The sequence below is a fragment of the Eucyclogobius newberryi genome, unplaced genomic scaffold, assembly GCF_026437365.1.
Source record: "Eucyclogobius newberryi isolate DKJ021-1_F unplaced genomic scaffold, fEucNew1.0.hap1 SCAF_18, whole genome shotgun sequence".
NCBI classification, from domain to species: Eukaryota; Metazoa; Chordata; class Actinopteri; order Gobiiformes; family Gobiidae; genus Eucyclogobius; species Eucyclogobius newberryi.
Genome location: NW_027315812.1, coordinates 22,134,697 through 22,159,101, shown reverse-complemented (window position 1 = coordinate 22,159,101; position 24,405 = coordinate 22,134,697). Strand labels below are relative to the sequence as shown.

Below are 24,405 nucleotides of genomic sequence, written 5' to 3'. Positions count from 1 at the left end.
CTCTACAGGTGCAATCCAATCTGCGCTTTTTATTGTGAAAGGGACGTTGTGGGTGCCGTGTATAGATTCTATGTGACGGGCACAAGTGTGTCTGGTGGTTGAATGAATCCATTAGCGTGAGCCGTCTTTTTTCTGGCTCCTCAGGCACAAAGAGGTTGGCGATTCATCCAAAAGAAAAATAAAAGAAAAAGGATAACATGATAAAAATGTGGAGGATATTATCTATTTAGAGGCATGTTTTATTACATTTCTGATGGATTGCCTTATCCATGGTCTCAATGTTGTTATTTGGGTATAATCCATACAAAGTTATAAAATAAATGTTACTAGATACTAGTTCACCTTCATGTATGATCTGGCAATAGGTGCATTTTTACTGACCACCAGGCCCGTAGACATCACTTTGAGCCTGGAGCAAAATGGCTGAAATGGGCCCCCTTTAATATGAAATAATATACAGAGCCACCCCACTATCAACTGCTTTAATGACCAGACTTTAATGCATGTTCTCCTCATCTCCTTTGCTCTGCAGAGAACCATGAGCACTGTGGAGGAGGAGCCGGACCACATGATATCATGAAGACACGCCCACAGGTCCTGCGCTGCCAGCTGCTGAGTGAGTAGCACCACACCTGTAAAACAGCAACATTTGTTTTTATTTATTTATTTATTTCTGACTTGGTTGACTGGTCCGGCGTGTTACAGAGCTACACGTAACAACTAAAAAACACGCTCAAACAAAAAACAACAAAAAACTTTACATATTATATATTTACTAAAACTAGTTTGTATGGATGTGCGTTGCTTTGACAAGTCTGTTTTTCTTTTGCACTTGCAACTGAAAAGATGAGCTCCAGTGACAAGTGTCTGTGAGTGAAGTGAATTCATTGTTACATTTTTACTGAAAATTTAACAACCAGATCTTGGCTGAAATTGGTTGTAACAAAAGTGCATGAAGACATTCAGAACAATGATTCAAGTCTGATGCGATTCTCTGCATATGGGCTTTAGCTCTACCCACTGAGCCACACCACAGTGTCACAGATCTAGTATTTACTTGAGCAATTCTATATCATTGTGAGACAGGACAAAAAGTACAAAAATCAACCAAAACGGGGCCAGTGCAAGAAATAGTTTCCCATTTTCTTTCTGCTACTTCTCATTTGGCAAACACAAGGATGTACTTGTATGGGGGTCATCCTTGGACCACCAGGCCTTGAGACCCGGAGTCAGACTGTGATGCTATCGGTTATGCACCTCCACAGAGCGCTACCTGGAGCGTGCCGCTGACAGACCTGTCCAAATCCTCTGCAGTGATAAAGCTGCACTCTGTGAGCCAAGTGCTTAGAGCCGAGGGAGAGGTGGAGCAAGGTCACAGCGCCGCCGTTTACACAAGAAACGAGTCTGCTTTGGGCTCATCCTAATGTCTGGAGCGTCGAGGAACATGTCCAGGTCGCACAGAGCCACGCATGCTCGAAATGACCGGTACATGTATTTTCTGACCATTTTGCAATTCGATTTTAAAAGTTCAGACTTACCTTGAATTCATTGCAACATCTGGAGGCTAATCTCTCAAGGGGCGCGGACCCCACTTTGAGAACCATTGTTATAGTGCATTGAAGAGATTGTTACGGTTCACTACTGTGCCTGTATATCAATTTAAAGAAAATAAAGAATAAAGTAAAGCGACATAGAATTTCCAAACATTGTGTTACCATAGCGACAAGGTTTATCCTGTGGTCTATAAGAAAGGCAAGATTCAAAACATCATACAGTACAAGATAGAAGAGCTGACACAACAATCACTTCCATTACATTTTAGTTAAGGTTCAAGAGCCTGTTTTGATTGTTTTTTTAAGTATTTTAATGACCCTTTAAATTGAATGTTTATTTTTTTATTGTTTTTATTATGTTTACATTTTTAGGAAGCAGATTCTATCAATTCTTCTGTACTCAAAAGTTATGCTGTTTATATTTTGTTATGTTTTTGTTTTTTGTCTTGTAGCATGAGTATGAATGTTTGCACTAAAATTAAAATATTCGTAGTAAAATTAAAATATTCGTAGTAAATATAAAAATCTGTCATGTAACTATAACTATAACCAGCCTTTTTTATTTCCGATGCATGATTTTAGTGCTGGTATAATGGAAGATATTTCTATATATATAATGGAGAAGCTGAGGAGGCTGGTGCTTCTGCTGCTGTGGTGGAGATGACTCGAAGAAGAAGAATGAGACCTAAAAATCATCCACTGTAATTAAAATATGCTGCTTTTAATGATGAAATGACACCAATTGGACTTGTTCAACCCCAGGCTGTACTGTTCCCTCTAGATTCTTGCCTTCTTCCTGTTTAACCTTTCCGCTTCCTGTCCCGCTGTCACAGTCACTGCCGCTAAATCATCACTTTGGTAAACATTCGAAGCACTTTTATTTTTCTCAATTTGTTTTCTTGATCTGCAGATAAATAGGTTCAAAGCCATGCAGCCAATCCAACCGGAAGCCATTATCCTGTTAGCCTTTTCTTTCTTATCTTTAGCCGCACATCTGTATTGGCCACAGTTCCCCGCCCATTCTATCCTCTTTTGGGACGGTCTATCTGGCTGTGACCTCATGGGACAGCACACACCCAGGGCTAATTATACACTGTATTTCCTTTTACAAAGCCAATGCAATGTACTTGGAATGCACTGGGACGGTAAACAATTCTACGTAAATAAATTGTTATTTATAGGTAATGTGGCAGAATAGTGAACAGGAAGGAGAGGAAGTCGGCTTATGTTTGCTGGTTTAAACTGATAATGTCAATAATGACTGCATAACTTCTTGTTTAAGTCAGTTCTAGATAGGGTTTGCTCATAGTGACAGCAAGAATACAAAGCTTATAGAGTGAAATTGCAGTATACTATTGAATGGAAAGATATTTCAAGCATCAACACAATTTGAAATTGCCTGAGCTTTTGGGGCTCTGCGTCTATATAATTAGACCTATTCTATACTTAATAGAATAGGACTGAACATTGATCAGTTGGATTATGTAACTGGAGCTGTAAAAGAGTGGAGCAATTAAGGTGAATGTACAGAGATAGATCTGTGAGCCAAGTTTGAGGATCAAGGAACATCATCAACACAGGCTTATGCAAGTGCCTTGCTTAAGGACACAACTGACACTATCATGCAGAGGTGTCTATCCCTGTACTCATTCTAGTGCTGATATTTTATTAGATCTTATTCAAACAACTTGTCTGCAGTCGTTTTCATGTTAATCTGACGTTTTGTTAGTTTTGACTATCTTTTCATTTCTAGCTTCAGTCTTGGTTCAGTCTAGTTCTGGTCATTTAACTCAACGTCACCATTGCTTTCCTCAACATAACAAAAGGCAATAACGAACATTTGTACAAGGACAGTGTGTATAACATGCGATATTACAACAACCAAAGAAGAATTGATTTTGTAACTATTACCAAATCAGGATTGGACAAAGCACATGTAACAAACTCTCCTTCATTTAGAGCCCGAAAGAGAGCTAACTTTAGGCATATGTGTCTGGTCTTAATTTAAGAACGATGCATATTCCAAACATCTTTAATAAATCTTACCATTTCAAAATGTTAGGGTTAGGGTTTGGGTTATCATATCAGTTTATTGCAACACGGCCCTATTACATGGTGGTCTTTCTAGGAGAGCATGGGATCTCTGAGCTAGTCGTCATAATCCAATCTTCTTGCCGTAAGCTGATAAGAGCTCCTGCCCAATCAGACGTCCCCGCACCCCGACAGCACATCAAAATCTCAGGTACAAAGAATTGCCCTTTGCTCTTCATGATAGCTTTGATTCAGACCTGTCAGACTTTATGCGGTGAAGTCATTTAGTCCGGGGCAGCGGAGCGTCGACTCGTGCGTAGTGGAGATGTGATACGAGAAGCGGACTCATTGGTATTCGGACCGGGTGTGGAGATGGGGCCCCGGGGACGCTGGGGAACACCACAGAGGATCACCCGCCCGTCTGAAGAGGCTGGGATTAGCATAAATGGAGCTAAACATAAGCCAGGATAGCGCCAGGTCAAAGCTCTGGAGAGGACACGCCTAATTAGTGGCAATCGTTCAATGCCCACAAGCAATTAAGTGTTTAGCCCACGACATAATACAGACATAGGGACTGGTACAGTTTCATCCACTCATTTACTAACAACTTCACAGTTCATAGTCAGATTACTGTGGAGGAGATGTTTAAAGCCTGAGTTACCTGAGTTTTACTGTCTTAAAACATTAAAAACAGTTCATTTCAAACGGTTTTCAGTGGTCAAAAGTTATTCCCCATGCATTCCAAACATCCTAATTATTCACCGTAATGATCAACAAACTGACAGAACACTGGTCAATTTGATTATTCATAGTATTTGTCTGTATCTTGTAAGTACGCGCAAGGTTTTCTCACGATCTTTGAAAACCTTTGTGTCGAACGAGATGTTTTCCACACCAGTTTTCTACATGAATACACACAGAATTCTCTTTATACACAAAAGTTACAATCTTCTTTGTGACCTCGGCTTGAGTGGACTCCCGCCGCTGATCTTGTGTTTTTACCAATCACAAATCAGCGGTGAAGTGAACCTCGCGCCCTTTGACTCCTCAGCTCTTACATCGGGCTTTCTTTAGTGAAGCGTGCTCCTGCCAGCTGGCCACTGATGACACGCACCATTATTACACTCAGACCTATAACATAAGCTGACCCTGCTACAACACGGTAATAAAGAGCCCTGTCTCCATTGAAAGTCAGCTATAGTCAGGTGTATAAAGAGTAGCTTGGATGCTTAAGGACAGATCTGAAAACTGACTACTGGATTTGAAACCTTCATGTTTATAAAAAGCACTTATACCAACGTAAAGGTCGTATGGAGTCACCTGTTTGTGCCGTGACTCTCTGACATTGAGCGTAATGGTGAATGATTGTTGGAACAAAGCTGGTTTTGGATCAGCGCTCCGGCTCCTACTTTGGGACATGATTTATTGATGTCCCCGTCATCAATGGAGGACTTACTTGAGTGAATGTCACCGCTCCCAATGCATTCACAGGAAGGACCAATTCAGCAGCTTTTGTGCATAAATTGGCCCGTCCCTCAATACATCACCATCTAAGTTAATGGCAAACACTGTGACACAATTTGGCAGAGGAATGACTGCACAGTTGAAACACTACTCTCACCTTATTTGCCTCTGTAGTGATAGCATGTGTTTGTCCATGGTGATAAGATGGAAACAGGGGGCAACAGGGCAGTTTATGTTGCATGTGATAGCAGCAGTCAAGGACACACATGTGAAATGAAATGAAATGTATTTGCTCACCTTCAATCTCCTCCACCTTTAATGTTTATGTTCAGCTGCAAAGACAAAGAAACCTCATTAGCCTTCACAGATAACGGGACAAAGTCAGCTTAGGGTAGGTTTGTTGCTGTGAAGCATAAACATTTGAGCTCCAAAAACCTAAATGATACCAATTTAAATGTGACAGTCACTAAACAAAGGCTTTCAATTTGGTGTGGTACAGTTGTATTGTCCCAGTTGAATAAAGTCTTTATAATGGAATCTTGTTTGAGTCAAACTGTCAGGAGCAGTGAGTGGACACATCAAGTTACTCCTGATCTTTGGTCAGGAGTAACTTGTTGGTAACCTGGAAGACAGATTTATACGTGTAGCACTCTTAATTTGAGATTTACACACTATAGGTCTCCCTCACTGAGAGCATTCGAGAAAAGGCACAACGTTCAGAGGAATACTTAAAGCTGAGAAATCCACAAGTAGAGAAATCAAACTTTTGTTGAATATGTTTGAGAGAAACACTCTTGACATCTTACCCAACCGTTCCCTCTGTACATTTTTCAAAAACAACATTGTATTTTCTCCAGCTGGAGCTGTGGGCCTACGAGATGGATATTAGCTGCACAAGGTAATCAGGCTGGAGGATTTGTCCAGTGTGTGCAGTCTTGGTTGTGGCCTACAAAGACTACTTTCTAGATGTAGAAAGTAGTCTTTTTGGATTGAACCTAATACGAGTGAAGTTGTGTCTGGTAAATGTGTAGTAGGCCTAATGAGCATAAAATCCAACAAACTAGAAGCTTCAGAAATCAGAAAGAATTCTTCTGCCCATTTGTGGCCTTTTGACAATCTTTTTGCAGTGTCAGTACAAGTGGGAAAAAGTGCGACTCTCAAGGTTGAACTTTTAAAGGTCGACATTTTTATGTTTTAAACTTGTACAAAGCCTGCTCAGAGATGAAAGATGACAAAAGTTTAGGTTTTCCTCTTAAAGGGAAGGCCAGCTGTAAAACTTCTTCTCTGTAAATTTATTTTACCACTTTCCTGATGCACTTTATTGGTGAGTGCGTCGCTTTTGTGCTTTGCTCGCCCACAGACTACACCGGCGCTCGCCTCTTCATTCTCCTCTTCATTCTCCTCTTCATTCTCCTCTTCATGCTCCTCTTCATTCTCCTCTTCATTCATTCGCACATATTCTCCACAGAGCTCCATAATACATGTTCATGAAGCTCGGGACTCATTCAATCACTCCTCTTGTTAATTCCCTGCGCACACATTACTCTGCGTGTCTCAGTCTTCAGTCTGTGTACACTCAGCTTACTCCTGAACTCCATCAGCCTGACCTACAGCTGTTGTGAAAAATGACACCCATTAACAAAGAGACATCGCATCTTATGTATTAGCGTTAAACTGTGAGGCAAAGCTAATCTTCCGTTGATTTTTGAATAAAGTTATGTTTGAGTTATACCAAAAGTGACAACATTATGTGGAGCTTAGGCAGAACCAGCCATTTATTTTACTTTCAGATTAGACTATATCATAATATTACATGTACACTGTTAATGTTAAAGTGTGTAGACCTATATCTGCACATTTATATAACCTTTAGGAGGGACAATACGCTTTCTGGATTAGCAAAATACTATCAAATAAGGATTTTTAAAAGGCAATACACACAGTAAGGTCGCAGTTATTTTATTACTTGGTTTACGGATTTTTAAATGAAATATATTGCACAGGCGGACGAAATATAAATATGAATACAATTTCAATTTCAAAATATGTTTTCTTCCGGGTTTGCCCAAAACGCTTCACGCGCTCTTGTCTTTTGACTTAATACCGCTTTTTACGTTTAATTTAAGGCTTTTTTGCTTTGTCGGCAGTACTTTATAAAAAATGATTGATAATAATTTATTTTATTTATATTGTATAAATCAATAATCTAAGTGCGGCGGATCCGTAAACCAAGTAATAAAATAACTAAGGGAGCCTCTTATTAATGATGAAATTGCGCACAGTTGTGAAAAGAAGTGAATAAATATAAATATTGGTATTGGTTTTCACATATTTCTGGATGTTATGAGATGACATTGTGTTAAAATGAGTCAGAATGAAGTTCCTCAGCTGCAAATCCTCAGTCACATTTCAAACATGATCTGAATCAATAATTATCGCTGTTAGGTTTTATGTGCTGTTTCTAAGACGTAACTGGTTGAGTGGATCTCTTTGGCTGTTTCCACCAAAATACATAAACGTGAAAGAGTTTGTGTACATCCTTGGCCCGTCCTCAATGCACCATGTCTGTAAAAATAAATGACTTTGGAGCGAGTTAATTAAAGATTGACGGGCTGAGTTTGAAAAAGCTTATAGAACCAGAGCGTACGGGTGAGTGAAGTGTAAAGCTTTATCGTACTGTGGTCTTTTCATAGTGGTATAAAACATGATGTGTTTTCTCACCTCAGATTTGGGTCTTGTTCGCTCTTGGCCATTGTAGAAAATAGAGTTTGGTTACCATAGTTACAGCGGACAAGAGTGGTATTAAGACTACAGCATCAGCTCACTAGGGAGTAAGCAAAATCAGATTGTCACCAACACCAAACAATTCAATGCTTTTTATGTGTTGGGTTTTTAATTATGCCTTTTTTTTTGCAGTTCATTTTCACATTTCCACGTAGCCTGTCTTTTGCCACCTGTTTGTCTCCATGGAGATGTTATTACTTTGCCTGGAATGTTCCACAGTTTCTATCTCTGTGGAGGCAATTAAGCACCAGGTCAAGTTGTTTAAGCAATAAATACACCTGTAATTGAATAAATACAAGATGGAAAGAATGCAGTAACATACAGTGACAAGTAGGTGACAGAAAGACATTGTAAACTACACAGATTAATTACAACAAAGGATTAACCACTGGTAACAAAATATAACAGTAAAGGTGGACAGATTAATATTACCAATATTTAAATATTGGTTATACTGTAAATATGGTTTTAAGATATGCACATTTGTGGGTAATTTTACAATAATTTCACATGTGTCTGATACTTAAACCTATTGTCTTAACATTGTTATTGGAATAGTACAGAGTGCTAAAAATATGGCATTTTGTTTACATAGCCATATATGTCCTATTTTATTTGTGATTCTAGTGACTAGAATCTAGTCTACCTCCCAATTGAGATCAGAGAGTAGAAAGAAATTACTCAAGTAAGAGTAAAAAAGTATTTGGGGAAACTATTACTCAAGTAAGAGGATATAACATCTGATTTATAATTTGAAGTTTATGTAAGTGGAAGGACAAAACATTAAATTATGCATAAAATAATGTATTTTCAAAGAACAGAAAAATGAGAAGAAAAAAAATTGAAAAATAAAATAAATTATATCTGACGGAGCGGTGAAAGAAACACAAATGTTTGAAATAATTTAATAATTATTGAAAAATCACTCAAGTATGAGTAAAAGTATTGTGTCAAAAAGTTACTCCAAGAAGAACAATTTTTTGAAAAAGTTACTCAAGTAAATGTGACCGCTTGATTCAAATATATTTAGCATTCCGTCCCAGTGCGGCGTCCTAAACTACCCACAATGCAATGACAACCCTCCTTGTCACTGACTTAATGCATGACTTTTCCCCATTAGCGGCGTCAATAAAGGCTGTGAGGGACAAGCTAATAGGCTAAATGAATAGGCTCCTGCATGTTGCTCCCTCTATGACTTTCTTAGATCGGATCACATAATAGGCCAATTCCCCCACAGGCTTCATCTAATGGCCTGTCGCTGCACCGCCTCCTCAAGGGATCGCACCGGAGCGAGTGGAACAGACAGTACAAGCTCGCAGAGGCTATCCCAGCATGCTAAGGAACTCATCTCGCTTCTCTTACCTTATAATTATTGGAACAGATATATGGGTTTGGAAATGCATTCAGTTAAATAGAAAAGGACCCACAGATCAATGCAGTTCATTAAGTGCTCCAGGAACCAGCCTAAGTAGTGACTGGTGTGGCCCACTACACAGGGGGAAGTGCTGAAGTAATAGTGCGGTTGATAAAGTGATCTAACAGAGAGACAAAGCTGGTAAATTAAACGAAAGGTGGCTACATGAATGCTAAACTCAAATGTGCAAGTTTAGTTGAAGCCAAGTTAGTTTTAAGGATAGAATTGAAAGTGTTGGTGCCGTGATGGAAAGGTTTTGTCGGAATAAAGTAAGAATTACTTGAAATTTAAAAAGACAGAGCACGCTTCCACTGTAAATATGCACTTATCCTTGGACTCTGTTTGTGAAGTCAACCTATTTTCTGCCTGTGAGTGGTAAGAGATTGTACTGCCAGACACAGAGACAAAAGCGACGCAAAATAACCTTGTAAAATTACTCTCTGCATTTGTCAAATGTTATTAATAAATGTGGCTTTATAATGGGCATGGGTAAGGTAAGGCAGTGGTGGAAGAAGGACTACATTTTACAAGAGCAAAGAAATGTCTCAAGTAGAATTAAGTAAAGTGAAAAGCATTTCACAAGGTATTTCACACAGACTTTGAGAGCTATTTTGCAATTACAAAAATACATTTCCAAGTTTTTTTTTTTTTTTCATTTTTGTGTGTATTTTTGCATGCTCAATGTTGGTGCTTAATCCCAAAACCCTTCAAGTTACTATGAACGTGCTACAAAAATTACCCCTCAAACCCTGTAAAAATTGTCTCTCAAATGTAAAAAAAAGTATGTAAAAGTAATGTACAGGTAGATACATTTTTAACTTAAGAATATTACTTTTACTTTTGTACTTAATTACGTTCCACTACTGAGGTACAAACAAACTTTTTAAAATACTCTTTTGTCACTTATTTGTAAATATTTGTAAATGGAAACAAGCTTGCATGCTACTCCAAACTACCTTTATGAAGACAATCTGACAACGTTTGATCACTAATAGATCGTCCTACATTCTCAATCACTTTCAGACATATTTTCTCACAATTGGAAGTAAGAATACTCAAGTAGGAATACTGCCACATCAAAATAATACTAGTCAAAAGGTAATTAATGTGTATATTTACCCATATCTTGTGTTTGTGTGCAGGTGTCCTCGCCTTTCTCGCGCTGCCTGTTGCCCCAGTATCATCAGCACAGGACGAGTCTGTCTCCATGGCAGCGACCCAGCAGCAGCAGCACCGCCCAGACTGGCCACAAGAGGGCTCCAGCAGTGGAGAGTGGACTTCCTCTGGCCTTAACCATCCATCGCTGACCCCTACTGTCCCTGCGCTCCAACCTTTAGCCTGGCTTCACGTCACACTGCCGCCCGTTCGCACCACTGTGAGCACCGCAAGCGCCAAACCAGGCCAAAAGACTCAAAGTTATACCCTCGAAGAGCCGGTTCAAGTTCAGTCCAACCAGGCCGGCAGCACAGTTCCCGACTCAGATACAAAGCCTGGAGTCAGTGTGATGGAAGATGGACATTTGATAGGTCCAGAGCTCACGACGTACAAAAGTCAAAGCATTGCACTAGGCCTTAGACGCAGAGGCCAAGCTCAGGATGGCCCCAGAAGGTCAGAACACCATGCCATTACTTTACGGGAGGTGCACACAGATACGGAACCTCCCACTGATGAGCTCAACGTAACAGCGAGCTCCAGTTCTCCCATAAACAGCCCTGTACTATCCACAACACCTCCCACTACCGTCAAAATCAACACAGACAATTCAAACTTTAATCTGAGCGAGACCACCACCACCACGACCGAGGTGAACAGTCAAGTCAACGTCTCGGACAATGGGACGGTGAATGTGACTGCTTTAGGGGGTCTGATGCTGCCCAATGCAAGCTCCGGTGACGCTAAGGCTGCTGGGGGGAACGCTTCGGAGTTCGAGTCCACAGCCAGCGGGAACTTTCTGAACAGGCAGGTCCCGGCTACCACACAGGACCCCTGGGTGGCTGCGAACAGCTCGGGCCCCACCGTGGAGCCGCCCCCGTCCCGAATGATGATCTGCCTGAGCCGCATGGACATCATGTGGATCGTGTTGGCCATCAGTGTGCCTGTGTCGTCATGCTGTGAGTATGGGACAGATGTGACGTTACAAACCGTATAGGCCTGTCATGAGAACACATTTGTGCAATATATTGTAGAAAATATCACAATAAATGATAATAATTCAACTACTTTGTGCCACTGCTGACAGCTGGAGAACCCCAAAAGAAACAATGTGCAAAATTAAAAAAAGAGTTTCAATAAATAAATAAATAAATAAATTGCATAATTAAACATTTTTGTAATTAGTTGTAGTTAGTAGATTGTGAGTCCTAAAAGTAGTAGTTATTTCACTCTCTACAGCTAAATCTTACCAAAATGAAAGAAAGGTTTCCCAAAATGCAAAGAAAATGTACACGATAAATACTGAGCCCTAAATATATTGTCCTTTTTATCATATATTGAACGATAAGTCGATCTAGTCCTGATTGTTACAGACCTAATATACAAAATGACAAAACACAACTGAATTCAAATCAGGAAGTGTTTATGATAAAAGGCCGTATAGAATGACTAGACTAGACTTCATATTATAGCAATGCTTAAACTGCATTTAATACAATACAAAAAAAGTGTTTTCATCATTTGCAATGTCAGCAGAGGGCGCAGAGGGCATTGTACAGTTAATCCAAGCATTCTCTGTGAATACAATGCATGTCTATTTTGGTGTTTTTGTATTTATCTCCTTTCCTCTCTGCTCTTGTAGCTGTATTGCTGACTGTGTGCTGCATGAGGAGGAAGAAGAAGTCGACAAGTCAAGAGAACAACCTAAGCTACTGGAACAACGCCATCACTATGGACTACTTCAGCCGGCACGCGGTGGAGCTGCCCCGAGAGATCCACACTCTGGAGAGCGAGGTGCACATACACTTTATATCACGTTCAGAGTCACTTTCAGAGACGCACAACTTAAAGGTGCACTATGTCACTTCACTGGTGGCACACTATGACATCAAACGTATCTTTTTCCATGGACACAAGCATCTGACGTCACCAGGCAAAATTACAAGTCAGATCTGTGGAGAGGCAAACCCGCTCTTTATAATAGTGTGTTTTTACGGTATTTTTAGTAATAAAACACCAGTAATTGAATACTGCAAGATAGTTACATTTAATGCCCTTCTTTGGAACATTTCAGACAAAGTAACATCTCCATGGACACGAGCGGATGACAGACCCTCCACCACATGTCCAAGTAAATTGTGAATGGGTTACTCGTATTTTGTCCTCATTTATTTAATATTAGTTAAGATCAAGTAAACTTTTGTGAAGGGGAAATTGACTTTCTCTGGCAAAACAGTGTAGCAATTGTCACTATTAAGTCGTAATAAACCAATAATTAACGTAGGAATGAAATGAATCTGCTATTATACACTACTAGGTGTCCTATATACTTTACATCTAACCTTTCAAATGGTTTCACTTATTTCATATTGTTGATGGTACAATTTCCTATTGAACTTTTTTGTCTACATTTGTACAGTTTGTGCCATGTTGTTAATATGTTGTAGCGCCATCTGCTGGGGAAAAAACATCCTGCTGTATTCTGTACATGCATGTTCCACCTGTTTTTCTCTATTACATATATTTCTTGCTTTTTTTTTTGCCTTCGTCAGGAGAGGGAGGCTGAGGTCGGAGCTTGTGTAGGATGTCCTTGGTGATGCTCAGGTGTTGTTGCCCTGCTGTGTCCATCCCATAGATAGATATAATAGCTGTGTAAATACATAAAAACCCAAAAATGAATATCCACCCTCTCTCTGCTTTTTTGACACTCACACTTCCCTCCCTCTCCACTCCTGCTGACTCACCACTCACTCGCCCATAAGTCCCTGGTTCTAGTCTCTCCTGAGTCATCCTTCCCCAAACTTCGATCCTTTTCTTTGTATTTTCGTACACGCAGCTTTGTCAAAAAATGGTCCACTCTCCTCTTAAAAGCCCTAAGGTGAATCGGTTCCCTTGCCGTTCCCTCACACTGCTCACTCCCTGCCTATAAGACCGCAGTGTGCGCAGTGAAGGCAAAGAATGAATTATGTTACTTACAGCCAGTCTTGAAAACAGCAGACACTGATAAAGAAAAGACCAAGAACAAACTAATAAAATACACAAGAGAATGCCCAACGAAAATGGAACCATAAACCATTTTGCAATCAACTATTTTGTCATCAATTCCTTATGAACGCAAGAGAATATACAGAAACATGAATGCAGGGTACACCAGGTGATAACCCTTTTCATAAAGTCCTTTACTGATCTCTTGTGGCTGGTGTTGGTATTCCATTCAAGTTCTAATCTGGACTCAGGAGTTCAGAGTATTGCTCTATCTACTAACAATAAAGCCTTTATAATTCAAAAGAATATGTCATCTTAGCATTACATTTTACAAAATTCCTAACAAAAAATATTTTATAATGTTCAATCTATATTCATCTTACAATTTCTTACAATTTCAATACCAGATTCTTAGATCAAATGCTATTCCACGAACCATAATCAAAGACTTTTGATCTGAAGTGCCACATCTAGAGTTTTGTATTATTCTTCTATGATTGAATACTCATTTTGATTCCCTTTTATGTATTTTACAGGAGCATGACGCTTACCTGCCCCCGAACGGCGACTACAGCGGCAGCAGCGTGGTCCTGGTCAACCCCTTCTGTCAGGAGACTCTATTTATCAACCGAGACAAGGCTTCTGCTATCTAGAGACAGACCTATCCAAATACCCTACTGCTGTGGCTATTTTATATACTCTATGTATGTAATTATTCAGAGACTCGACTTTATACTCTATATGTAAAAAGACAAGCAGAGGAGAGGAAAAGTCGTGCAAACATACGTATTTACTATGAGGATGCAGCGTCTTATTTTTCTGATGTACAATTTCTACAAGAGGCTTAATTGTGATAAAGGTTTATATGTCTTTCTAAAACTGCGGTAAGTGGTTTGAGTGGCTGTGAATGGTTGCAATGATAACACGATAGCTTGTCCTTTAAAAGTAATCACAAAATACGTATATAGCCTGCAGAACTTGAATATTTAGCACCTATAGGTTGTGGGGTTGTGCCGAAAATGGTCAATGCAATCACTTTGAAGTAACAGTGTGTCTGTGAAGTGCATAGGCTGAACATGAGTCACCAGAGCGCTGTTGTACAAAGCGAATTTAGGTTTGATCCTGCAATATGTTTTAGTTTGGAGAGGGCAAAACCAAGATCGACCATGAAACTAAAAACAAAAAGGTGCATTTGTATTACAGTAACGAGAGTTGCTAGATACAAAGACCAAGAGGATATGAAATACTGCTTTTAACTGCTTTCATTCAAGTACATGAAATATACTAAAGAGGTGTGGGGTAATTTGAATCTCATTGACACAATCTACATATAATCTTGAAAAGACTTAACACATCACAGCAATATAAATCATTATTTTGATTGATAGAATAAAGATGTTTTGTGCGGGAGCGCTCTGCAGAGGGACCACATAGCTGCCATTCCTTTGTTTACCTGTGTTCTGTCTGTCCTTTACAGTGTGTTTGTAACCCAATATCAGTGTTACGTTAGGTCAGCCATGTTTTTGTTCCACCCAGTGACTTCTGTGTGTGTTGGTCTGTTTTCTGGTGGGTCCAATGTCTATATTGTGGAGTGGCATTAGCCCCAGGTGGATTTAGAAAATAATGTTACTGCTGTTAAGTGTCTCCTGTGCAAATGTTTGTTGCAGTATTCCATTCACAGACATATACATTTCTGGGGGGGGAAAAAAGCTAAATATTTACCATGAGCACATGCAGGTGCTGCGTGCAGCTTACTTAATGTTTCAATGATTCAGTTATGGAGTTTGTGGTCCTTCTGTCATCAGTTGGCGTTTCATCTAATTATCAATGCTGTTGCTTGCTAAAAGATGTTGTTCACCTGTGATTATGAAAGGGATGCTGAAAAACACGATCCCAGTCCTTTCCTGCAGTGGACGCTAGGCCGAGTTTGTTGTTTTGCACGCTCAAAAATACATATTTCACAAATGTTTGATGGCACGGTGGAGAGTGTTACATGTATGTATTTTTGTACTGTAGTATACACTGTACTTTTTACTGCAGAGCAATAAACCTTATAAAAACTTAGCCCAATAGTTGTGTTTAAATGTTTCACACCATCCGACAGATTCAGCCGTCACAAAGGAATGAAACACAGCAACTCCTGCACACCCTGTGTGGCCCATGTCCAGGCTGTACCCCGCCTAAGGTCTAAAGTTGACTTGGATAGGCTCCAGTCACCCACGACCCCTTACAGCAGGCATGTCCAAACTAGGGCCCGGGGGCCAAATGCGGCCCTCAGACCAATTTTTGTTGGCCCTCCAGCTTCCTGCTATGTTGGCCCAAACCACAAAAACTAGTACTTTTTGCTGCGACAGTGAGAAAATTCAGGCTTATTGATTGTTATACCAATAACATAATGTTCTAATATTAATGTTCCAAGTCTAATTAAAGGTGTGGAGACTCATTGCAATTACGTAAAATGCAGAATTTCGAATGATTCACTTTGTCATTCAACAAATTCGACATTGTCAAGTTGTTTGTGGCCCTCTGCCCCGTTTAAGTTTCAAAATGCGGCCCTTGGTGAAAAAAGTTTGGACACCCCTGCCTTACGGGAACAAGCGGTAGAAAAATGAATGAATGAACTCCAGCACATCCATTGATTGGGTGAGCCAGCATTTTCTCTTTGTACCAGTGCTGAACTGCACCTTTGGGAGACCGATGTCAGTCGTATGTTCTTAAGTATACATAATTAACTTAGGTATAACATTTGACTAGAAGGAGATCGTGGGTTCGATTCCCGGACCAGACCAACATCACATGATCTCTCTGGGTGGAGTCTACATGTTCTCCCCGTGTTACCATGGGTTCTCTCCGGGTTCTCCGGCTTCCTCCCACCGTCCAAAGACATGCATGTGTTAGGTAAAATTGGTGACTCTAAATTGGCCCTAGTGAATGAATGTGAGCGTGAACTGTCTGTAATGTCTGTGTCTCTGTGTTGGCCCTGCGACAAGTTGGCCACTGTCCAGGGTGTACCCCGCCGAAGGCCCGAAGTCACTGGCATAGGCTCCAGTCACCCGCGACCCCGAAAGGGAACAAGCGGTAGAAAATGGATGGATAACATTTGACTGACCATTTTTAACCAAACACTACTGCATAATAATGACTTAAAAACACACTGTGGCAATGCAAGCAGTTTTTACAGTCTAGGGCACAAAGCTACTATTGTTTGGGCCTTCCCCATGGTCTCGATGGTTTAAAGATCCTAAAAAACACAAAAATCTTTCCAAACTTCAGAGTCCAGACTTCAACAAAACATCTCTGTATACAGGGTTCAAAATGACCACTCCAATGTGTAGGAGTTGTTGAATGTGGTGGGAGGTGGAGGGGAAAGTAAGTATATAGATTATAACTGCAATAACACCAGATTATTATTATTTTTATCAATGCTTAAGCACAGAGAGGGACTGGAATAGCAACAGGTGCCGACATAATACAACCTTGAAAACCAGAATACCCTGAAAGTGATTTATTTGTGTAACTCTCAATCATGAACATTGTTATTATTGTCATTGTTATGATTTAGATTTTTTTCCCCTGTGTCTATGCTCGGCTATTTATGATAATTAATCTGTTACACAACAAATATACAACATAAAACTAGCGTAATTAATTGGAAAAGGACTTTTAGTTTGTAGCGGTAGCACGTCCGGGTCGAATGTGTGTGTTTCCGGGTCACGCAGCAGATTTGTCATTAGCCGTGCATGGCGTGGCCGACAGGATACGGCTCGTGCTTTAGCCCCGGGGCTCGGTGGACGTTTTTATCAGGGACTAGCTCACAGTAAAGTGCCACAAGTCCGAATAATCCGAGCGTTTTAAGCGGCGGGCCGAACCGAGTGGAGTTTATTTCCTCTTTTGTCATTGGTCATTAGTGAAATAGTCAACGCTGCGCGTCGAAAATGGCGGATATGCCGACGGAGAAGAGTCTGGATGATTTCTTTGCCAAGCGAGATAAAAAGAAGAAGAAAGAGAAGGGAAAAGGCAAAGAAACCGCTGCGGTGCCGCCTCCTGTGGTGCTGAAAAAGACAAAAAAAGAGAAGGAAAAGTCTGCGAAAAATGACAACCAGGACACGCAGATTGAGAAGGTAACCGGGGCTAGGCTGCTAGTGCTGAACTTTTGTGGGCCTGGTTTGAGTTTGTGCCGATGATGAGTCAATTTCCACAGACTTGTTGTAGATCAGGCCTGGTGTGATGTGACCAGAGGCTGTCAGCTCTGGCAGCTCTCTGCAGAGGCCACGTTTGTTGTGAAGCACAAGCCGGTTAGTTCAAGCATATGGACCAGCATCAGCTTAGATTTAACGTAAAGTAACACAGTGTGTGTTTTAGTCAGTATTTGCAGTCTTTTATCTTGTTGGTACGTGTTGTCATGTTAGTAGAGGGTCGTGTCGGCACATTTGGGATCACATGGGCCATTCTGTAAGGGGCCCTTTTCTAACCAGGCCTCGTCGCCATTTGTCACGCGTAGTTTTCTGACAAACCCTTATTTCCAGCAAATATGGCCACCAGCAAAATATTGGGTGTGAAAAAAGTTAGTTTCATCCCTTGTTTATGAATTTTGAGATCTAATATTAAACATGCTTGTTTTTTTGATTGTAGGAAGATGAAGAGTGGAAGGAGTTTGAGCAAAAGGAAGTGGACTACAGTGGGCTTCGGCTGCAGGCTTTACAGCTAACGTAAGTGTGACGATGTCATTCATATGTTCAAACGATGGGAAACTAAACAGCTGTACTTTTTTGCTTATGACTAATATCTCAAATAAGCTACTTAGGAAAAATACTGCATTCATTTGGTTGTCATGTTTCACCTTGGCTGCCAACAGTGACGAGAGAGAGGAAGAGGACTATGAGAAGGAGGAGGTGGGAGAGGATGGAGAGATTATTCTGGTCAGCGGTGATAAAATATCAGGACCTTGGAACAAGTCCGGTGGTGCTCCGGCTTCTGCGGCCCCTCCGGGTAAGTCAACAAGCTCAGGTTGGGAAGTTAAGTCAGCAATTGGTCTATTTCCTCTAATTTAACATGTGTAATATGACAGTCGAAGATGAGGAGGTGCCTGAAGCAAAACCTGCTGGAGTATATCGACCCCCAGGGGCCAGACTGCCCAGTGCAAAAAGAAGCACCAACCAGGGCCCCCCTGAGATCTTCAGTGACACACAGTTCCCCTCTCTCATGGCCACTGCCAAGCACGTGGAGACACGCAAGTAAGTTGCATATAAAACACCTACGACTGTATCACTACAGTCAACAAAGCTTATATAGGCGTCCATCAAGTTTTGATGTGTGTCACTTAGTATCCATTGTTTTATAGGGACAGAGAGATGGAGAAGACTTTTGAGGTAGTTAAACACAAAACCCGTAGAGATGACGCTGGTGGAGGTTCTATACAGCACTTGCAGCTGGACAACCAGTACGCCATCCTGGGGGATAAGTAGACCCGTCCATCCCCTGACCCCTCCAGCACGGTTCTGCCCAGCCCCTCAAAGGAAACAGACTGCAGATGAGGACTGCAGCCAAAGCAATGCTCACGCCACTACCATCATTACGTCATACAAAAGCTTGGATACATACACGTTTAAATCCAAATTACACCGAGCAACATCAATGCGGCCCAACCATCCTCTTTACAAAGACTCATAACAAATTCAACTCCTTTGGTTGGCTAACAGTGGAACTGCATCTGACGGGGCTGATGAAGCGGAGTACAGGCAAAGAATGAGACACCTAAATGTTGACACTGCAGCACTCGGACAACACGGTTGTCCAGATGGCTCGCACGCAGAGCTGAAGTTGTGTGACCAAACTTCTCTCTGGACTCTCACGCTTTGCAGAAGCAACAGGTGACGGAAATGACTTTAGGAGATGATTTAACAAACTTCTGTAAAAATGTCTATTTTTTTCAAGAATGTTCTAACGGATGGCGCACATGATACTGGGGTTGTTTGAGTGTGGTTGGGGTTTGGGCGTGCTGCCTCACCAGTACCGCTGGTGGAGACCATGTGGACTGAGCTTTTGTTACCATTTTTCTTTGCTGTGGTGGTGAAAGGGGCAAAAACGGGCCCTTTATACAAGCTTGTTCAAAATACAGAAACGTGTTGTTTTTCTTTCAAAATGATGGCACCTAAAAGACCATAAGTTTCTAATATAAAGTGGCCTTATTGAGAAACTGTTTTGTCATCTGGAAAGATCTCTACTTGCTTAGTTTGTTCACTAATTTCGTGTTGTAGCTCCTGATTACATGTAACTGCCTCACATACTGTTCCTTTTTGATTAGCAGCTTCACTTTAACCAGAACCATCTAAATGATTGACTTCATGGAGGAAACTTCCCTTTGTTGTACCTTGGTACCAGCTGGACATGGACATTCTGGAGGGAGAGTGGTTAGTTTTATCAGCTCGTGCTCCACTCACAAGCATCTGTGTTTACTCTGTTTTTACCTTTTCTCAACTCACCATTTTATGCAGTTGTGAACAGATAAAATGTTTATGCAATGAATTCAATCCATGCCCTACAACTTGACATGAAAATGTGTTGTCAAAAGATAACTGGATTTGTGTTTTGTCCTTTTGTTCTTTCCATCAATAAGTCAGGAGCGTTTGAACCTGATGAGTGGAAATAGGAACATTATTTGTAATAAAAGAGATGAGCTAACATTAATAATAAAGTGGTCCTTGTGAATAGAAATGTTTTAATGACTTGAATTCATAGAACATAAAAAATAAAACTGCTTTAGGTTAATTGCACTTCCACAATCCAAATAAGCTGTCACAGTGACAAATGTCTGAGAACAAACATGGTATGAATAAAGTCTGTTTACTGTTACTTTGTAAGAAACATTGACAGATTTTATGTAAAATTCTACTCATTTACTTGTTCAGATCGGAAGTCAAATGAAATACATCCTGGTTTTAACAAGTCTTATTTTAAAACAAAAATCAATCCTAACTTACAAGGTTTCTTAATTGAACTGCATTGATCTTTACAAATATATATTAAAACAAAATTGGTGCAATGTCCTGTTTAAGCAGATTTCTTTTCTTTTCTCATCTTATTTCTGGATCAGTGCCACCACTCTGGAAAGAAGGCATCAAAGTGGGTTTATCCTGTCAAATATAAAACAAAATATTAAAGCCATGTTTCAAAATGTTTATCATCAATTTGCAGTGTTGTGTACACATGCAGTAGTAATATTTCAGATTGACCATTCGGTTGGCTTCTGCTTGGTTCTGGTTCGTGGCAGCGCTGGGGTCAGCTCAGTCTGATGAAAAGAACGTTCATTTTACATCATATAGTTACATGAGGACTATTTACCTGTCCCTGTGGGTTATGTCATTTTATGTCGACCCTCAATTATATTATTCTGTCCCCATATACCATGAGTCACCCCCATGGACAGATTGGAAACGGATGCAGTGAACTGAAATTAGTTCACTGCAAAATGATCGAAGAACCTGCTTATCCTGTTACTAAACACGGCCCACTGGAAAAGCTGGCTTGCCCTCTCCAGGTTAGTGTTTGTAGTGGCAAGGCAAGGCAAGTTTATTTGTAGAGCACATTTCATACACAAGGCAATTCAAAGTGCTTCACAGCAGGAAAAATGCATTCAAATCACAAAGAAATTACAGAAACAGAAATACAATAAAATTAACTAAATTAAAAATTATCAATCCAACTGATTTTCTAAACTAATAAAATCACAAACAAAAGAGAAGAGTGCAAAGAAAAAATCCTTTCAGTCATATGCGCAGCTAAACAAAACTGTTTTTAGCTTAGATTTGAACATTGTCAGAGTAGAAGCCTGTCTCACATCTTCAGGAAGACTGTTCCAGATTTTAGCTGCATAAAACTGAAACGCAGATTCCCCATGTTTTGTCCTGACTCTGGGCACCAGCAGGAGGCCGGTCCATGTTTAGTCCTGACTCTGGCACCAGCAGGAGGCCGGTCCATGTTTAGTCCTGACTCTGGCACCAGCAGGAGGCCGGTCCATGTTTAGTCCTGACTCTGGGCACCAGCAGGAGGCCTGTCCCTGAGGTCCTCAGAGTCCGAGATGGTTCATATGGCACTAACATATCCAAGATGTACTTTGGTGCTAGGCCATGGAGAGACTTGTACACAAGCAGAGCTGCTTTAAAGTCTATTCTCTGAGCCACAGGAGCCAGTGCAGAGACCTGAGAACAGGACTAATGTGATCATACTTTAGTGGTGGAATTGACAGGCAGAATGGTGCTGCGACTACTGTAATGTGGTCACTGCATCTGTAGACGGGGTTCGGCTGCATCTTCAGTGAGATCATAAGAGGCGCTTGGGCTTGGAGTAGAGCCACTGCTCCTCATATAGAGGTTGGTTGAGGATTCCGGCCTCGCCCCACAGGAAGGAGGTCTGTTGCTACCCTACACAGCCCACAACCCGGCCCAGATATGAGGTAGGAAACGGGCATGAGCTTGTGTCAACTTACCAGGCTTTCATTTGCTTTGAACGCCTTGTTGGTTTCATTCAAATGTCTTTCTTCTGTCTGAAAGTCAGAAAATCAAAGATAACTATGGTAAATCCTGTGAGATCAATGACCGACTGGAGTCCACTTGGAATAAGGACACAAAAATGCGCATTGGCTACAAGAATACATTGTAATTATCTTATCTGCAACAAGATGGTGTCACACCACTTATCATAGTTTTTAAGTTTTAATGATGACATTAGCAGGCCTGAGTACCACACAGGAAAACAGTGCACAAAGACTAAACAAGCACTTTATGATTAAAAATGGGCACATTCATTCTTAATCTTACACGATTGAGTTGAACTGAGACGTCTGTGGAATTGCCTATTGGTTCTCCAAACCCGTTCTCATTTTGCATGGCAGACAAGCAATCAAGGTCAGCCTAAAAGACAAACAATTACACTGATTATCATGGTTATGCAAAATGTGAAGCTATACATTTGAATAAAATAAGACTACAAATACCATGCCATTCTTCCCCAAATAGCATGGGTTCTGAAAGTATACATTTTGAACAGGCGTTAATTCAAGTCACAGAAGTAGTGATTTGTCAAAGCCATAAAAGATCATTACCTCAGGTTTGGAGCATGATGGTGTGAGAATGAATCCAACCAGACACACTGCCATTAATCCCTTCATGTTGACCAGATAGTGTCAAACAAGTGTCAAACCCAAATCCTTTCACTCTGGACTGTGTCCTTTCACTCTGGACTGTGGGTGGAGCCTGTGTTGTTTGCATTGCCCATTGGTCAATTGTTTGAAATCAAGGTTCATTTTACATCATGGCAGTTTGTCCAGTGAGGAAAAATAGATAAAATGAGAAGACGACAGTTCATCTTAAATGAAAAGTAAAATTTATTATTCCTGAACCACAAAATAGACTTCTTTGGTTGTACAAATTCACTAGTTACAGTCTTGTGTGAGCTCTAACCCTTTACCATCGACCCATCTGCAGGTTACAGCCCCCAAAGATTACTCAAGACAAAGGAAAACAGAATTAAAAACACTGCATTATTATTGAAGTGAAACTCATCTGAAAAAAAAGCTACTTTAAGTTTAAAAAAGCCATCACAAATGTTATCTGACAAACTGAATTTCAGTCAATTAGAGCAACATGAAAAGCTAAAATTCAACATTAAATTATTAACAGAAGCTTTGATTCTGATGGAAAGAGTGTCTTGATGGGGCTTTTTAACTTGGCCTTTCCAACATGCAGAGAGCCCCAGCCCCAGGTCAGCAGTCCAGACTGAAGTCGAGGTCAAGACCGGCTCAGTTGCACACCCAAAGTTTACTATACTTTCAATATTTGTACATTATTCACACAATAATAAATGATTTCAGTGGCATCATTTAAATTAGACAGAAAAATGCAGGAGCTGCTACCTTCACGACACTCTAAACCCCGGGATGCAAAGAGACAAATTTAAATTGACAGAAAAACAAAAGCCCTCACACCAAGTACCTTTGATGAATACACTGTAGATGTTGATATTTGGCTGCTGTGTCTCCACAACAGGGAATGTAACACAGTCAGAATATGAAGCGTTTTGATAATCACACAAAGTTTTCTTACAGATATTAAAAATGTTTAATTTGATACTGATAAGTAGATGTATTTATTTTTTAAAAAACAATAAATTATTCAGATATGCATTTAAAAAGCTGAGCAGTGGCAGTGCAAACATATGTCCCATTCTTTAGAAAATAAAAAATAAAAATCAATCTACAGTTGTGTCCGCGAAGGTAGCAGGCTGTTCCCAATCAATATATACACTCCTATTCAACTCAAACCAGTACATTTACAATCTATTCAAAGTCTAAAAATATATTTCAGCATGTTAGTACAGCTAGAGGGACCCATATCTTTTTGCTTCCAGTATATCTTTTTTCAGGTGCAAATATGTAAATAATAAAAACAAAACTAAAAAAAAACAATCGGCCATGTCGGATACTTCTAAGCACACTAAACGCTAGGCTAACCACGCTTGCCTCCTTCTTGTCCAATGTCTGCAGACGGTAAAAGGCAAGACTGGCACGCAGGATGGAGCGTGTCAGTGAGTTTGTGCAGTGAATAGTAGCTCTACTGACACGGTGATACGCCGGGTGCTCCGCAGTGTTTCGTCTCCCGGCGGGTGTGGTGCTGATGGGGTGTTATGTGGGCACGGCGGCCTCCAGGCTGCGGCGGCCCTGTCTCAGTTTGCGCTTGTTGCTGTAGAGGGCCATCTCCTCCAGGGCCGAGGTGGTGGGCAACGGCACGGTGATGTCTGCCTCTGGGCTGGCGACAGGCGCTGAAGAACACAATGGTATTATTATTCAGAGAAATGAGGAGAATTTTCAGAAAAGAGATGGAAAAGATTTAGCACTGGCAGCTACTGAGCTGTGGCCCTGAACCATGAGAGAGCAGCTCCACCAAGCAAAGACACAGGCACACACACCCATAACTGTTTTAATATTTAGAAAATATATTCAATGACTCTAGTAGTTCAATTCAAAGC

General features: G+C 40.6%; 3 protein-coding genes and 1 long non-coding RNA gene across 16 annotated transcripts in view; 2 read left to right on the top strand and 2 right to left on the bottom strand.

Moving 5' to 3' along the window:
* The first annotated feature begins 525 nt into the window (after positions 1–525).
* tmem108 (transmembrane protein 108) lies at positions 526–15,447 on the top strand. 2 transcript variants are annotated; one of them, XM_072451082.1, is made up of 5 exons: positions 526–616; positions 10,389–11,357; positions 12,041–12,192; positions 12,951–13,002; positions 13,920–15,447. In XM_072451082.1, exons 1-4 carry the CDS (start codon positions 577–579, stop codon positions 12,993–12,995), a joined length of 1,206 nt encoding a protein of 401 aa, XP_072307183.1. In that variant the 5' UTR covers positions 526–576; the 3' UTR covers positions 12,996–13,002; positions 13,920–15,447. The 2 variants fall into 2 exon arrangements, with proteins under 2 accessions (XP_072307183.1, XP_072307182.1); XM_072451081.1 differs by lacking the exon at positions 12,951–13,002.
* A 1,618-nt stretch (positions 15,448–17,065) lies between these two features.
* Positions 17,066–20,097, top strand: cdv3 (carnitine deficiency-associated gene expressed in ventricle 3). 2 transcript variants are annotated; one of them, XM_072451080.1, is made up of 6 exons: positions 17,066–17,504; positions 17,585–17,678; positions 18,016–18,092; positions 18,239–18,372; positions 18,452–18,617; positions 18,725–20,097. In XM_072451080.1, exons 1-6 carry the CDS (start codon positions 17,476–17,478, stop codon positions 18,846–18,848), a joined length of 624 nt encoding a protein of 207 aa, XP_072307181.1. In that variant the 5' UTR covers positions 17,066–17,475; the 3' UTR covers positions 18,849–20,097. The 2 variants fall into 2 exon arrangements, with proteins under 2 accessions (XP_072307181.1, XP_072307180.1); XM_072451079.1 differs by lacking the exon at positions 17,585–17,678 and having other exon boundaries at positions 17,074–17,504.
* A 532-nt stretch (positions 20,098–20,629) lies between these two features.
* LOC140364861 (uncharacterized) lies at positions 20,630–22,272 on the bottom strand. Its single transcript, XR_011927741.1, has 3 exons — positions 22,200–22,272; positions 21,869–21,925; positions 20,630–20,671 (listed from the first exon to the last, which is right to left on the bottom strand). It is a non-coding gene; the product is annotated as an uncharacterized lncRNA (long non-coding RNA).
* A 475-nt stretch (positions 22,273–22,747) lies between these two features.
* The window catches only part of scrib (scribble planar cell polarity protein), a 49,516-nt gene continuing 47,858 nt past the window's right edge, over positions 22,748–24,405 (bottom strand). For all 11 annotated transcript variants that reach the window (XM_072451068.1, XM_072451071.1, XM_072451073.1 and 8 more), the window contains one exon: positions 22,748–24,198. In XM_072451068.1, the coding sequence (XP_072307169.1) occupies positions 24,062–24,198 (137 nt within the window). In that variant the 3' untranslated portion in view covers positions 22,748–24,061. The remainder of the gene's footprint in view (positions 24,199–24,405) is intronic.

What these genes read in the sequence shown, in the direction of transcription:
- tmem108 (XM_072451081.1), top strand. Translation starts at nt 577, where the DNA reads ATGAAGACACGCCCACAGGTCCTGCGCTGCCAGCTGCTGA. An exon ending in CCTGCGCTGCCAGCTGCTGA is followed by an intron (nt 617 to 10,388) that starts GTGAGTAGCACC and finishes GTTTGTGTGCAG; the next exon opens with GTGTCCTCGCCTTTCTCGCG. An exon ending in TGTGCCTGTGTCGTCATGCT is followed by an intron (nt 11,358 to 12,040) that starts GTGAGTATGGGA and finishes CTGCTCTTGTAG; the next exon opens with CTGTATTGCTGACTGTGTGC.
- cdv3 (XM_072451079.1), top strand. Translation starts at nt 17,319, where the DNA reads ATGGCGGATATGCCGACGGAGAAGAGTCTGGATGATTTCTTTGCCAAG. An exon ending in CTGCAGGCTTTACAGCTAAC is followed by an intron (nt 18,093 to 18,238) that starts GTAAGTGTGACG and finishes GGCTGCCAACAG; the next exon opens with TGACGAGAGAGAGGAAGAGG. An exon ending in AAGCACGTGGAGACACGCAA is followed by an intron (nt 18,618 to 18,724) that starts GTAAGTTGCATA and finishes ATTGTTTTATAG; the next exon opens with GGACAGAGAGATGGAGAAGA.